This window comes from Heloderma suspectum, chromosome 11, assembly GCF_057233095.1.
Source record: "Heloderma suspectum isolate Gila_16-S chromosome 11, 16-S_ref, whole genome shotgun sequence".
Classification (NCBI taxonomy): domain Eukaryota; kingdom Metazoa; phylum Chordata; class Lepidosauria; order Squamata; family Helodermatidae; genus Heloderma; species Heloderma suspectum.
In genome coordinates this window covers 15,237,647-15,252,514 of record NC_139468.1, presented here as the reverse complement: position 1 = coordinate 15,252,514, position 14,868 = coordinate 15,237,647, and the positions used below count along the sequence as shown (strand labels likewise).

The following is a 14,868-nucleotide window of genomic DNA, read 5'->3' as shown; positions in this document are numbered from 1 at the left end:
ATGATGAGAAAGAAGATGAGGAGCAAGAACAGCTGGTGATCATGGCAGTGAGAAGGAAGACTCAATGCAGGATGGGGCCCATTGAACAAGGGCCCTCGAAAGTCCTGGAGCCAGGACTGTGCTGGGTTGCTCATATTGTTGCAATCTGTTGTGAGCTGCTTTGGACATCATTTGACTGGTAAGAAGGTAAAGGTGGCCCCAACCAGTCGTGTCCGACTCTAGGGTGCGGTGCTCATCCCCATTTCTAAGCCAAAGAGCCAGCGCTGTCTGAAGACACTTCCGTGGTCATGTGGCCGGCATGACTGAACACCGAGGTGCATGGAACGCTGTCACCTTTCCCGCCGAAGCGGTACCTATTTATCTACATGCAATTTCTTGCTTTCGAACTGCTAGGTTGGCAGGAGCTGGGACTGAAGATGGGAGCTCACTCTGTCACGCAGCTTAAAAAGAAACAGAAGGCTGCTCAGGGAATGCTATGGCCCCAGCATAGCCTTTTCCAACTTGGCAGGTGTTTTGGACTGCAACTCCCATCATCCCTGAGCACTGGCCCTGTTGGCAGGGCCTGCCGGGGGTTGTGCTGCAAAAGATCTGGAGGGCAGGCTGTCCTAGTGAAAGAGCGGCATTATCAGCGAAGGAGTGCTTAACCACTTTGCAGCCAGCGCAGGGGACCCAGGCAGGCATTTAGAAACTTACCACCATGCGATTCAGCGAGACCCAACAGTCGTCGGGGAAGTCTTGTAGCATGGGAACCAGGAACTGGAGGCAGCCATCCCAGTGACACAGCAGCAGCATCATGCCGATCAAGTTCACAATCCGCACCACAGCGCTTGCCAGGTCGTAGGTCATGTGGAATATCTAGGAGAGGTCAAGGTTGGGGGAGAGGATTACCAAGCAAGTACCGCAAGGAGGGATGTATGAGAATTTCATTTTTGCTGGGAAAACATGCAAGCGTACCCCATTCAAAGCCCCAAACTTGAGCGTCAGCATGTGTCCTCTGAAAATATTTGGAAATTGTCCTAAGATGTGCTCACGTTCCTCTTCTTCCTGATTCCCAGTTTGATTTGGGCAAATTTCCTTAGTAGACTGCATCAGCCTCATTGTAGTGTGTGGAGGAAAGTTGTGCAAAATAGGTAATTTGCACAAATTTGGGGAGATTTGTGCAAATTTCAGGAGGTTTGTGCAGATCTCCTGTTCCATTGCTGCTCGATTTGCACACATTTCCTGTTCATGCAAAGTGAGCAGCAATTACAAACATGATTGGGAATTGTGCACGAGACAATGCTAGGAGAAACCTAGTGATCACAAGCATTGCTCATTCGCCCACCCCTAACCATGAGACACAAAAATGCAAGCACCGGAGATGTGAAAAACACTGCCTACAGATTGTCATGGCTCAGGCACCCTAATCAGAAGCATTCAAAGAAATGTATTTATTTATTGTTACTCAGACTGATGTGGCTTTTCAAAATAATTTAGCCCCCAAAGCAGCTTACAAGTTAAATCTGTCTGTCTGTCTATCTAAACAAATGTTCAATATATTCAGTAGCAGCAACAAAATGTTAACATTTACAAAGCAACATTCACAACATTCAGAATTCAAAGTTTAGAGTTCCAGACCCAACCAGATAAGAGGCATAAAGGTCAGCATACAAACCCAGAAGCCCTCCTTAACCAAAGAGTGTCTTGAAACAGAAAGTCTTAAGGGCTCATCTAAAAGATGATAGGAAGGGAGCCAAACATACCTCCTGGGGGAGGGAGTTCCACAAATAAGGGGTCACCACTGAGAAGGCCCTGTTCCATATGCCCACCAACCTAGTTGCTGCTAGGGATGGGCAAACTCACCTGCGCCCACCCCACTTCCCACTCTCCGTACTCCTGCTGGCTACCTGACCCTGTTTGGCACAAGGGGAAAACCACTGGCTGGTCCGTGGGCTCCTGGCAAAAGCTTGAGACTCCTCCCACGAGTCACCATTTTGCATACAAATTGCAGGCATGCTACTTATGTAAACCATGATTTGCATAAAACGGCAGCCATAAATAGCGCCATTTATGCAAAAGTACAGGCATAAATGGTCTAACTGGACCATTTACACCCACACTTTTGCATAAATGGCACTATTTACGGCTGAAGTAGCATGCCTACGATTTGTACGCAAAATGGTGGCTCGTGAGAAGAACAGGAGCCAGGAAACCATGAGTTTGCCTGACTCAGCATGCACCAAGTTGGGCCAGCTTGGGGGTTCACAGGCTGGCATCTGAGGGGTCGAGCTGGCCAGAACTAACTGAGCTCTACCCCCAAACCAGACTCCTCCACCATCCCTAGTTGCTGCTAGTGGTGGGTAGGGATACTGGAGCAATTTGAGACAGACTAAAATGAGCTCGGATTTCTAAGAATCTGACCTGCAGAATCCGCTGTGGAGCAACCCCCTCAGGCCGCACAGAGTCTGTGGATTTTTGGATGTTTTTTCTTTTTTTACTTTCCCGTATATTACACATACTTATTCATAGGAAAATACGCACATTTCTGCTGAGGAAAAGCTGAATGGAATGGGGGACAATACGCTAAATGTTACATACTGAGGTAAATTATGTAAATCATAACAAAACCTCTTACGTAATTATTTGCATCTTTTTCCACATGACAAAAAAATAATAATTCGTATCTGCCTGTGAGTGGATGACAGAACAAAAGGTGCCTGAGAACTCACAAAATACAGACGGAGTGGATTTTACACAGTCTGTATACCCCTAGTGGTGGGCAAACATGCAGGCCCCTTGTAGCGCATCTTCAAGCTCAGGCAGGCTGGGGCAGGTGCAGACAGTTCTTCAATAAGCTTGGTCCCAAAACGTGAAATGGCTATGAGGGTTTTATGCAGAACCTAAGGCCCAGGTTCTCAATCTGGCCCACTTGGGTTCCCCAGGTGACCACACCCCCTTACCCTGGCCCCACCCTCTCTCCCCCAGTGACCAACTGTTGGGTGGTTTCCCAGTTGCTGTGCAAGTTCCCCCCACCCCATTCACAGGTTGTGATGCCTCTCCTAAGGGTTAGTTACAGGAAGAGCTTTAAGCTAAAATAGGCTGGCATTTTTTGGTTTGGGGCCCCACCCCTTTTTCCTTTGGCCATGCCCACCAGTGGATTGCACCCCCCCCCCAGAGGATCTCCGAAATGGCATTAGGCCCTTGGGCTGAAACAGGTTCCAGCCCCTGATTTAATGCCTTGCGCCAATAATTGTGCAAGATTTGAAAACTTGTGAGATGTCCTGAGAGGAAAAAGTATGGACGATGGTGTTCCTTTTTGTGTCTCCTCCAAGACGATGGCTAAGTTCAGACCTTAACACCAAATTGTGGCTTAGCGCTTCACGAGTGAGGCTAGAATGAGGCTCACGTTTGCCTGTGCAACTTCATCTGGGTTTACAATCCTGTTTTGTTTTATTTGATATGATCTATATGCACATTTGCGAATGGTAATATGCTAGCATTATGAAAAAGAGAAAGCCATAACAACAAAAAAGCCCAAACATATTAAAAAGGCATTGAAAAAGACAAACTCTATTGATCGCACCAAAAAAAGAATAGATAACATTTTACATAACAGAATTCATATCCATATCAAAATTATATGAATAGTTTTTTCTTCCACTAAGTAATTCATTTGTAATCCTATTTTGGAGGGTAATTTGCTGGCTCAGGTATGCCGTTTTCTCACGTGTTTATTGAATATGTGAAGGGCAACAGGGATCACACCTATCCATCATGACAATGTTTTATTTATTATTTCTTTATTTTAGAATGCATACTCTGCCCTTTGATCACATTACCAGACTGGGCTAAAACAAAGTATTAAAAACACTATCAAATCACGAATACATACAAAAGAAGCATGAAACAGCAAAGTGAGGGCAAAAACAGCATAACAATAATATCTGAGGCAGGCAAAACACACACAGATCAACAAAAGTCTGGGAAAAAGAAAAGAAAAAAGGATTTGGCCTGGGGCTTATAAAGATATCAGAGTAGGAACTGGAAGAGCCTCCCTGGCTCGAAAGCTAGGGATGTACGAATCCCACTCACCCATCCATTTCGGGGCACCAAGGCGCTCTGCCCCTCCCTCCGGAATCCTCCCTGGCCGCAGATGGAATTCCGGCCATGGCCGGGCTGCTGCGGCCGCAAATGGCAGCCGCTATGCCGGCCGCCATTTGCGTGGCTGCCAAGCCATGATAGGCTACGTAAGTATTTACGTAGCCTATCATGGCAAAAGATGGCCGCCATTTGCGGCTGCAGCAACCTAGCAGTGGCCGGGAGACCAGCCGCAGCTGCCGCCGCAGCCACCACTGCATCTGCTGCCAGGTAAGCTCCATTCTGGGGGGTTTCCACGGGGTGGCGGGGGGGAGGCTGTTCCGCCACAGATTCCGGGGGGGGATTCTAAAGAATCCGGCCTCACTGGAGTACGTGGTGGAATTCTTTGACATCCTTATCGAAAGCATTCCAAAGCCAGGGTGCCACCACTGGAAAGGCCCTTTCCGCGATAACGTCAGGAGTGCCTTGGCGGCCTCTCTCAGTAGATTCCAATAGCCAACTCAAGACACAGATGAAAGGATTTCTTTTCAAAGCTTTAATCCTTTAACAACTTAATGACTCTTTCAGATGCTAATCACCAGCGACTAAAGCAAGGAACAGCAGTGTGGCCTAAGCTTCAAGTAGGCAGTTGATCCCCGTTTGAAAGAGAATCACTTGAAGACCCAGAACTTATGGGCTAGGGAGAGATCCTCCCTCTTTGCCTTGGGTCCATGGGAGGCGGCCGTTGCTTGCACACCAAACAGGCGCTATGCCTCCTTTCCACGCCCTTCATCGCTCGTTGCGTCTGCGTCGAGCATCTAAGAAGCCCCCCTCCTGTACTCCCTCACTACCAGGGTCACTATCTATCTCAGGAATGCTGGCAGGAGGAATCTCTGCCAGGTGCTGAGCCTTAGAGGGATGAGCTGGCTCCTCTCCCACGGATTGCTGTTCCTCCTCAGAATCCGAACTGCTCTGAGGCTCTCTGGGCTCAGTTTCCACCTCAGACAGTGGGGGGACCTGGTGATGGTCCTCTGATGATGTTCTGGTATGCATACAAATGGGAACACCGGCCCATCATACTTCCTGCATGTGGGGCCCCTTTCAGACTAACATCCTTCATTTCATTTCATTTATTATATTTCTATACCATCTCATAGCCAAAGCTCTCTGTTCACAAAAATTAGAAACCATTAAAGTACATTATATAAAATATAAAACCATTCATGTAAGGACATTAAACAGAGAGCACACACAACAACATATATCTGAAACAATCAGTCAGAGACCATCCAGAACCTGATCAAAGACTCGTTATATGCTGCCAAATGCCTGAGAGAAGAGGGCAGTTCTAACCTGGTGCCGAAAAGATGACAATGTTGGTGGCTGGCAGGCGTCATCAAGGAGATCATTGCATACATGGGGGGCCACCACTGAGAAGGCCCTCTCCCTTGTTGCTGTGCATCAAATGCATGGCCACCTGGGGGTGTGGCCGGTCGGGGACATCATCAGCTTGGGGCAGGTTGAGCAGTGTGATTCCACTACCTCTTCCACAGGGCCAATAAGCCAGGGGAGGAATGCAGGGGGTGCCCTACTTTACAGAGGACAGCTTTCTCTTTGAAGGTGTCCTCTATTTGAAGGGCTGTGCAGTCCAGATCCAGTCTGGAGAGACAGAACCCTACAAAGGGAAAGCAGAGCTGGGGCCTTGAAATTGCCTATCTGCAGTTAGCACCTGGGTAGCAGCAGACTGAGCAAGGCACACAGGCCACCTTCTCACAGTCTTCCCCACCATGGTGTGATGGACTGTATTTCTGTTTAAATTCTAGTAATTCTTTCTAAATTTGCATCTACACCTATACATCAGCATATGCATTTTTTATGCAGATTGGTGTCCACTTTCCTTGGTGATGCATTTCCTCTTCTTTAATAAGTGGCCACTCTCTTCCCGACCCATCAACTCCATGCAAAGATTATCATGGGAGCCCAATCTGCTCAAACCCACAAAACTATTAATTTTGACTTCCAAGGCCCCAGTTCATATAAGATACCCAGGAGCCACAGAAATAGATTATTGGCAACAGCAGCAAAGGGGGATCAGTGAAGGATCATTGAAGCCAACAATGAACACAATCTTATGTTGATCATTTAGGTCAACCTTTCCCAACCTAGTGCCCTCCAGATGTGCTTGATTGCAACTCCCATAATTCCCAACCAGCATGGCCATGGGCTGGGAACTGGGGGAGTTGCAGTCCAATATATCTGGAGGAGGGAACTAGGTTGGGGAAGCTGATTTATAGAGGCCCCTCTCTATGTGCGTTGCACACTTGCCCATGTGGTGGATTTAGCTTCCCTTCTCATGCGCAGCCTGGGTGTGTTGTTTCACATCTCCCAGCTGTTAACACATTTTGATTTGACTGCCTCCTGTGAGAGAATGCAGTGTTCATGAACAAGCAGAAATCAAGTGGGGATGACAATGACTTCAAGATGAGTCAGGCAAAACTCACTCTGAATCCAAACTAGCTTTCCTACAATTGTACTCCTAGGACCAAACACACACACACACACACACATACACACACACAAATATACACAAACACAGAGAGATGGTTGTTCAAACACAGTGGCAACCCCCCCCCCAAATTCTGCCCATACCTGCCTGCTGTCATAAGGAATCACTGAGTTGGAGGAAGCCTCGTGGGCCATGAAATCCACGCCCCTACTTGGTGCAGGAAATCCAGCACAAGAGCATATCCAATAGATGGCTTTCCAGCTTCTGCCTGAAAAGCTCCAACTGTCATAATCCAGGACCTGACCTCTCATCCTCCTAGGACAAGGCTTGGAGATAATGGATCAGAGAGAGGGCTTGGTTACAAATAGGGATGGCGGAGAATTTCTCCCCGAAACTTTGGGGGGCCGAGCGCCAACGTGTTTGGCCCCCCGAACAAGTTTCAGGGAGAAATTCTCCGCCCCCCCGCCCCCCCGCCCCCCCCCCCCGGGATGGGACTTACCTTTGCCGAATGTCCCTCCCGGCGGCGGGTCCGGCCGGCGGTTCGGCGGGTGTTCGTCCAGGGCGGGAGCGGCAGCCGGTCTTTTGACCGGCTGCCGCCCCCGCCATTCCAATAAAAGAAAAAAAAAACGCCCCCGTGATAGGCTACATGATGATTTACGTAGCCTATCATGGCTGACTTTGCAGATCTAGCCGTGATAGGCTACGTGACGATTAACGTAGCCTATCACGGGGGCGTTTTTTTTTTAAAAAAAAAACTTTGGAGTTCGCGGCCAGGCGAGGCGAGGCGCCTCCTCCCCGGCCTGAATTTCGGCCGGGCGAGGCGGGAAGCCTCCCCCCCCCGGCCTGAACTTCGCGGGGGGAGCAGCGAAGCGCCTCCCCCCCACCGCGAACAAGCTTCGAGGACAGGTAAGTGACTTTCGTCCACCCCTAGTTACAAAAGAGTGTCACAAGGCTTCTACCTCCTTAAGACCTAGTTCTCCAGAAAGGCTTAAGGGACCAAGTCCCCTGTGTCTGGAGGAGGTCACATTGTCATCCTCGGATTCTGAAAATTCTAGACATGAAGACATCACCATGCCGCAGCCACTTCCATGTTGTTGCAGCCCAAGGCTGCTGAAAGAGACCAGACCCCTTTCAGGGAGAAGGCCTCAGTTAATAAGGAGACAGGGCTAACCAGCGTGAAAGAAGCCAAAACTATACTTAGGGCTCAGCCACAACCTGCTGCTTGTTGGAGCAACATACAGGAAAGCTTGCCTGGGGGTGTGTTTCCACGCTATTGGCTTCACTTTGTTTGCAACTTTGTTGTGATGTTTCCCCAATCGCATCTTCTCCTTTTCCTGTTTCCACAGCCCTTAAAGACCTGGCTTATCATTGCTGCAGCCTGGGGCTCTGTGCTGTTTCCACTGAGCTCTAATCGAATTATTTTCCTGATGGCTGGGTGGAGTCTGAGTGGAGTCTGGGTTGGGTCTGATTATGTCATCAGTGTTCCCGCCTCTTCGGCTGTGTTTCCAGGACAACGGAAGGAGAAGCTAATGGAGGAGTACTGGATTTTTTAAAAGGAATCAGCCTTGGTGTGAAGAGAGGCTTCCCCCCTCTCCCCACCCCTTCTCCTTTCCCCTGAAAGTCCAAATGCATCTGCATTTCAGGAGGAAGCCTCATTGAGCACAATGGGAGTTACTTCTGATGGGTTTGTTGGAATAAAGAGAGCAGTAAACACAAAGACAGAAACCAACCCCCATTGTAACCTGCAGGATATTGATAAGGAAACTGTGAAGTACTTTCTTCCTAAGGCAATTCATTGGAGCCTTGTAATCTCACTTGGTCGCTTAATTGCACTTAAGGAATTGGGCTTTAACGTCTGCCATTTCAATTGAGTGGGAATATCTGTAAGTTCTGATGTGGGCATTCAAAGGCAAGCATCATTGACTGCAATGGGAGTTACTTCTGAGGAGACACTAATGGCTTCCTTGTGGGAAAGAGACAGAAACCAGCCCCATTATAATGCACAGGATCTCTATATGGAAACTGTGAAGAAGTTACGTCATAAGGCAACCTTAAGACAGCCTTTCAGGTATTTGGAGAATGCTATCCTGTTTGCCCTCTGTCTTCTCTTCTCCAGGCTAAATGTACCCATTTCATGTACCCAGTTCATTCACAAGTCCCCTAGAGGACTTGTTTTCCATTCCACTGACCATCATCATTGCCCTCCACTGAACCTGTTGCAATTTGTCTGTATCAGCATAACATGTGTCTCCTTACAAGTGAGAGGGTTCCACCCTTAGACATGGCCTAGAAATAATTTTAGATAAATGCTCACTGTGGAAGGGCAACTTCAAGGCTCTTGCCTGCTCTCCCACCTTATGCTTATTTGAGTTTAAACCAAACTTGGCCTGGAAAGTCCAACAAATAGAGAACTCCTTCAAATAGAGGGCTGTCCTCTGGCAGTTGGGATGTACAGATTGTCTTAAATTTGTTCCATCTGTGTTTTGCAGATTATCAAGTGTCTTTCATTCCATCACCTGCTCATTGACAGAACTGAATTTTTTTTAGGGATGTACGAGAATTCTGTTCCACTTGCGCAAGTGTGCATTAGCGCTAATACACATTAGAACACATGCAAACTTGAGCAACCCCCCCTCCCAAACATGACTTGGAAAAAGATGGTTGGCTGTGGAATCCACATGTGGAAGCCCTTTAAACATAGAACTGTCCTCTGTAAAATAGGACACCTAATCACCCTTTACCAGAGGTGTCCCTGGACTGCCAAAAATTGAGGAGGAAAGTTAGCTAGCATCTGTACCCACTGAGACAAAGCGTGTTTATTTTGCTTTACCACACTCACTAATTTGTGACATGACACCTTTCATTTAATGAACAGGAGTTTGTTTTTAGAATAGCGAAATGTCGGGCTTAAAATACAAATCAGTGCAGATGGTTCCCCTACAACCCCCAAGAAGTGGCAACGCTCCAACGTCAACCCATTTGACCCACCCAGTTTAATCCCATCTAGGTCCCCCCCCCTTTAACTACTGTGACTGCAGGATGCTTTGCAAGGCGGTAAGAAGTAAAGTAAAGCTGCCAACCTATGCACACTTATCTGGGAGGAAGTGGGGCTTACTTCTGAGGAGACATTTTATTTATTTATTAAATTTATTAATCTCCCATCTGGCTGGTCACCCAGCCACTCTGGGCGATGTACAACAATAAAAACAGTTCATGTATAGGATTGTGCTGTAAGGCCGTTGTGTATGTAAGGAAGGTGTTCATTATCAGGGGTGGTGTTCTTGTTTTTAAAATCAACACCCCGCTCTTATTCAAGACAGAGGTTTCTGAGGCTAACAATTCATGGAGACACGGCAAGATGGTGACAGATTTTTCTGTTGATTATGACGAAACCGCTGGCTTTCTGTGCCACAGCAGCCTGTAAAGTTCCATTCTGTGGGGCTAAGCCTGCACACATGTGTCAGGCCATCCACATGTGTCACCTCATACCATCCATCCAGGGCTTGCAGGCCATAGCAGCACTCTCACTAATTGGGCTGAATGAGTTCAGCTGCTTGTTTGTGAGAACGGTCTGCTCCACCCCAGAAAGCCTGAGAAGACTGTTTCCCTTAGCTTCTGATAGGCGAATAAGAATCACCTTAGCTTGGCTAAAGGTTTTTGGGTAGAAAACCAGGAGGGGCTACAACTGCATATTGTTTTTGTCTTCATCTGGTTTAGTTTGGCCCTTTCCCTTGTGTGCTTGGGACTGCTGGTTTCTGAGGTCCTGTTCTACTGAAGACCTGTGCCTTGGTATGTATAGACAAGTCTAGTCTGCTTTGTTGTTTTGCCTGCTAGTAGGGATGTTGGAGAATTCCGCTGCGGACTCAAATGAGGCCAGATTCTGTGGCAGAACGGGACCACTTACCTCCAGCTTGGGAGGATTTTCTGTGGACCAGCACTCCGGCTCTGTAGCATTTGTGATATAGTAATGGTGTCTGCCATTACCGTATTCCTGGGAGAAATACAGCCGCAAATGGCATCGTGGATGCCACTTGCTGCTGTAAAGCCCTGAGTTTAACCTAATTGCAGCCGTTTATGGCTGTATTTAGGTAAAAAAACAGTGCTTTACAGCCGCAAGTGGCATCCACGATGCCATGTGCAGCTGTATTTCTCCCAGGAATTCGGTAATGGCGGCTGCCATTACTGTATCACAAATGCTACGGAGCCGGAGTGCAGCTCCATGAAAGCCTCCAGACGCGGAGCCACCCCGTAAGATTCTGGGGGTGGGGGAGGAATGGATTGCCTCCCCCCCCCGCGGACCCCAATGACGGAATGGAAGGTAGGGAATCGGTCCAACCCTACTTGTAAGCACTGTTTCCAAAGATTGCTCTGTTTCCTTGTATGATATTCCCTTTCCCTTTTTGTAAATAAATTGACCGCCTATTATAATTGAATAATAGGAAAGTGTGCTCTGTTCCAATTGACCTTTAGGACTAAGTCCAGAGCCTTCTGCTTGGTTATTGCTACTGTATAAGGTTTCAGGCCTGGGACTTTGAAATAGAAGGGCCCGGCTTGGGCCCTTATTTCTTAAGCCCTAGGGGTGTCCTGTAAGGTCTGGGAGTCCCCTGGCTCAGGCCGAGTTGGACATAAGGGGTGCTGGCAGCCTAGCTTGCTCAGCTGGTGTTCAGCCCAAGCAACCTTTTGTTGCTGCCTACACTGCCAGGAGTTAGAGTACCCCCTTCCTCCCTTCACACCCACCCCTGACCATTGGCCATGCCAGCTGCAGATGATGGGAGTTGGAACTCAGCAGTATTAGGCAGGCCACAGTTTCTCCTACCCTGCTCTCATCAGTACACCACACGGGCTCTTAATTCAACATGGATGAAGTGAAGTGAGTTGGGGAGGAGGCAGAGACTTCAAGGGGATGGGAAGGGGTCCATATCTACCCCTTCTGGATGTTCAGAAATTCTCAGGTATAGGTAGGCTATTCAATTATATGTGTACAGTTGGAAGGTTCTTCCCTCCCCATGCCATTTTATCCTCACTACACCCCTGTGAGGTAGGTTATGTTGGGAGAGAGTAACTGGCCCAAAGTTGCTCAGGGAATGTCATGGCTGAGTAGGGATGTCAGATATCTGTAACGGAACCAAATCAGTTCCAGTTTTTTTGAATCCGACCCATGGATTCTGCAGTGGACCAGGTTTCCCCCTGCTGGGCAGATTCCAAGGATTTGCAGACTGGTTTTCTAACCTTTGGGAATGTTGCACACATTTTGTCTTAGAAAAATACACTTAAAAAAAAAACAGCTGAAAACGTACATTTCCCCCACAGGCCAAAGTGTGAAAGTGTGCATTTGGAGGGATTTGCGCATTTTGTGGGGATTTGCGCATTTTTGCATGTGCAAATTTGCACAAATTTGGAAACTATAAGAAAATCAACGGCCACTAGTCATGATGACCATGTGCTCCCTCCAGTATCAGAGTTAGTATGCCTGTGTACACTAGTTGCTGGGCAACATGGGCAGGAGGGTGCTGTTGCACTCATGCCCTGCTTGTGGGTTCCTGGCTGGCCACTGTGTGAACAGAATGCTGGACTAGACGGACCTTTGGTCTGATCCAGCAGGGCTGCTCTTATGCTCTTAAAATCCAATTCCATTGATGGGCAGATGATGGAACGAAAGGTTCCTGACAACCTGCGAAACACAGATGGAATGGATTTTACACAATCTGTATATCCCTATGGTTGAGTGGCATAATCTGAACCTGAGTCTCCTCTGTCCTAGTCTGGCATGCTAACCACTGCACTACACTACCAAGTGGCAGTCCCACCTAGAGGATAAGGCTGGCTATGGCCTTGATGGAGAGTACAGCAATTCCATGATGCTCTCTCCAAGAGAAATCTAAATGCAACAGAATCCTTCAGCTAGGCTCTTTGCTCTTTGGCAGATAGAGGGCAAAGAAAGGGAGCACAGGGGATTTCCAGGGCAAGACCCTGTTGCAACCTTTGGAGATGTGGGTCTAGGCTGACATGACAGCTGTGTTTCCCTGCTGCAAGCAATAAGGGATGGCGGGAACCTCGTAGGCAGGCTGGCTCGCTGGTGGGGGAGAAACTGGCGCTGTGGAGGGAGGATGTATTGGAAACGCTACTGATTTATTTACATAGACATCCCAGCTGGTCCCAAATAGTTGCCAGGCAATCTCTTTGCTCGAGCGATTGGCGCTACCCACAAGGCAAAAAAAAAAGAAAAAGCGCTCCTCGAAATCACCTTCTGATGACAGGCCAATGCAGCAGGAACTAGGGGGACGTGTTTTTTTCAGTTGAATAATTTGTGCCGCCCATGTGGGGAGGCCGTGCAATCCGTACACGCGGTGATTGTTCCAGGGAGGAACAGCTTCACCAAAATGACTCCTGAGGGCCAAATTAGATGTGAAGCTAAACATTGTCACTCGAAGCTGTGTTTTGTTTTTCACGAAATAGTCACTGTGCGCATTTCAGTGATGAAAATCACCCCTCAAAGTTATTAGACCGGGGGTCGGGGGTAAGTTCTCTTGTGACCAATGGATGCTTCTCACCTGGGGCTAACTGTAGACATGGGGGTTATACAGAAAAGACTGATTATGAAGGTATTATTTGCTGCAAAAATTCTTTGGGCTAAATACTGGAAGAAGGTTGTGTCCCTGTCAAGCCAGGGATGCTTGGTTAAGTGTTTGGATTTTGCATGAATGCATAACTTCATGGAGTCTGTACACAGAAACGTGGAGGATTTAAATGCAATTAAAACTGCAGATAAATGGAATAGTTTTATTATTTACTGGAATAGTTACTGCCGTCATATGAATCTTGACAGAATAATGTTATTGATATAATTAGAAGAGGATGCTTGCTACCATCTTTTTCTGTTGTATTGGATTGGATAGTTCTGTAATGGATTTATTTATTTATTTTTACAATGAATTTAATATATTTTTTTAGAATGGTAGCTGATTGGGCAATTTTCATGGGGGCCACAGTGGGGGAGGAAAAAGTGTAAACCCGTCTTCATGAGCACCATTAGTCCTGATGAAAATCTCCACAACGATGAACACTAAAACTACAATGACACTCCACTCACTACTGTCAAACAATGCGTGCAGTGTAATCCCATACATATCTGCTCTAGGGATGGGTGAGAAATTCATTTGCTTTGTGTTTTCAAAAGTCTCAAATTTCTTCATAACCAGGACCAAAAAAACCTTGAGATCAGTGGAGGCTGCTGGCTTCGATGTCAGTGGGGCAGTGAATCTGCTCCAGGTATCAGTCAGAACCAGCTGCTGCTGTTGTTGTTGTTATTATTATTTCTATACCACCCCATACCCAAAGCTCTCTGGGTGTTTTACAGAAATTAAAGCATTAAAATACAATGTACAAAGTTTAAAAGCCATTTACAAAAAACACCCAGACAACATACACAAAGACAACATATAACTAAAACCGACTTTGAACAGTTGGTCATAACCAAAGACAGACCCAGGACCCATTAAATACTCATTCTGTGCTGCTAGATGCCTGAGAGAGGAGGAAGGTCTTAACCTGGCACCGAAAAGACAACAACTTTGGCGCCTCATTGCTGAGTTCGTTCCACAGCTGGGGAGCCACCACTGAAAAGGCCCTCTCCCTTGTTCCGAGCATCCCTCAGAGGAGCCACCCAGAAGATGACCTTAGCTAGAACTCTAAAGGAGCTATCCAAGGTGTGAAGCCCCACTGACATCAGAGCCACCAGCCTTCACTGCTTGAGATTAAAATGAAAATCAAATATGGGAGAAAGCAGAACGGACAGATACATCCATCCAGGCCTAGGGCTTTGAAAGTCTGAATGTGCATTCAGTCATGTTTGTGGCAAACGAATTAGGGTTGCCACCTCTTTTATTTTGCCAGGCCCCTCATCTTTTAACAGCTACATGGCAGGCAAATACAACGTGGTCCTCTCCATGCTGGGAACAGCTGGAACTACTCAATCCAACCAGTGCAGATGGGTGAGAATTTTTTTCAGATCTGTTTTTTTGATAACTTAACAAAAGGTGCAAATTTATTCATGAACAGGACAGAGTGAGTTTGGGATTTAAAAGATTCAGATGTGGAAGAGAGCACAATGGACAGATCTAGCTATCCCTAGTCTCCTCAGAAATAAGCCTCATTGAGCTCAATAGATTTACTCCCAAGGAAGTGTGTGTAGGAGCAAAGGATTAATGTAATGTCCATTGTTGCCCAAAATCACTTCCAGGAAGAAAAAAAAAATACTGGAACCAACCCCCAGGAATGATCATTTGCTCTTCAAGCGTTGCTCCTCA

General features: G+C 47.2%; 1 protein-coding gene across 1 annotated transcript in view; it reads right to left on the bottom strand.

Moving 5' to 3' along the window:
• The window catches only part of HCN4 (hyperpolarization activated cyclic nucleotide gated potassium channel 4), a 160,934-nt gene that overhangs the window by 53,822 nt on the left and 92,244 nt on the right, over window positions 1-14,868 (bottom strand). The window contains exon 3 of the mRNA XM_084816417.1: window positions 694-855. Within this exon, the coding sequence (XP_084672543.1) occupies window positions 694-855 (162 nt within the window). The remainder of the gene's footprint in view (window positions 1-693; window positions 856-14,868) is intronic.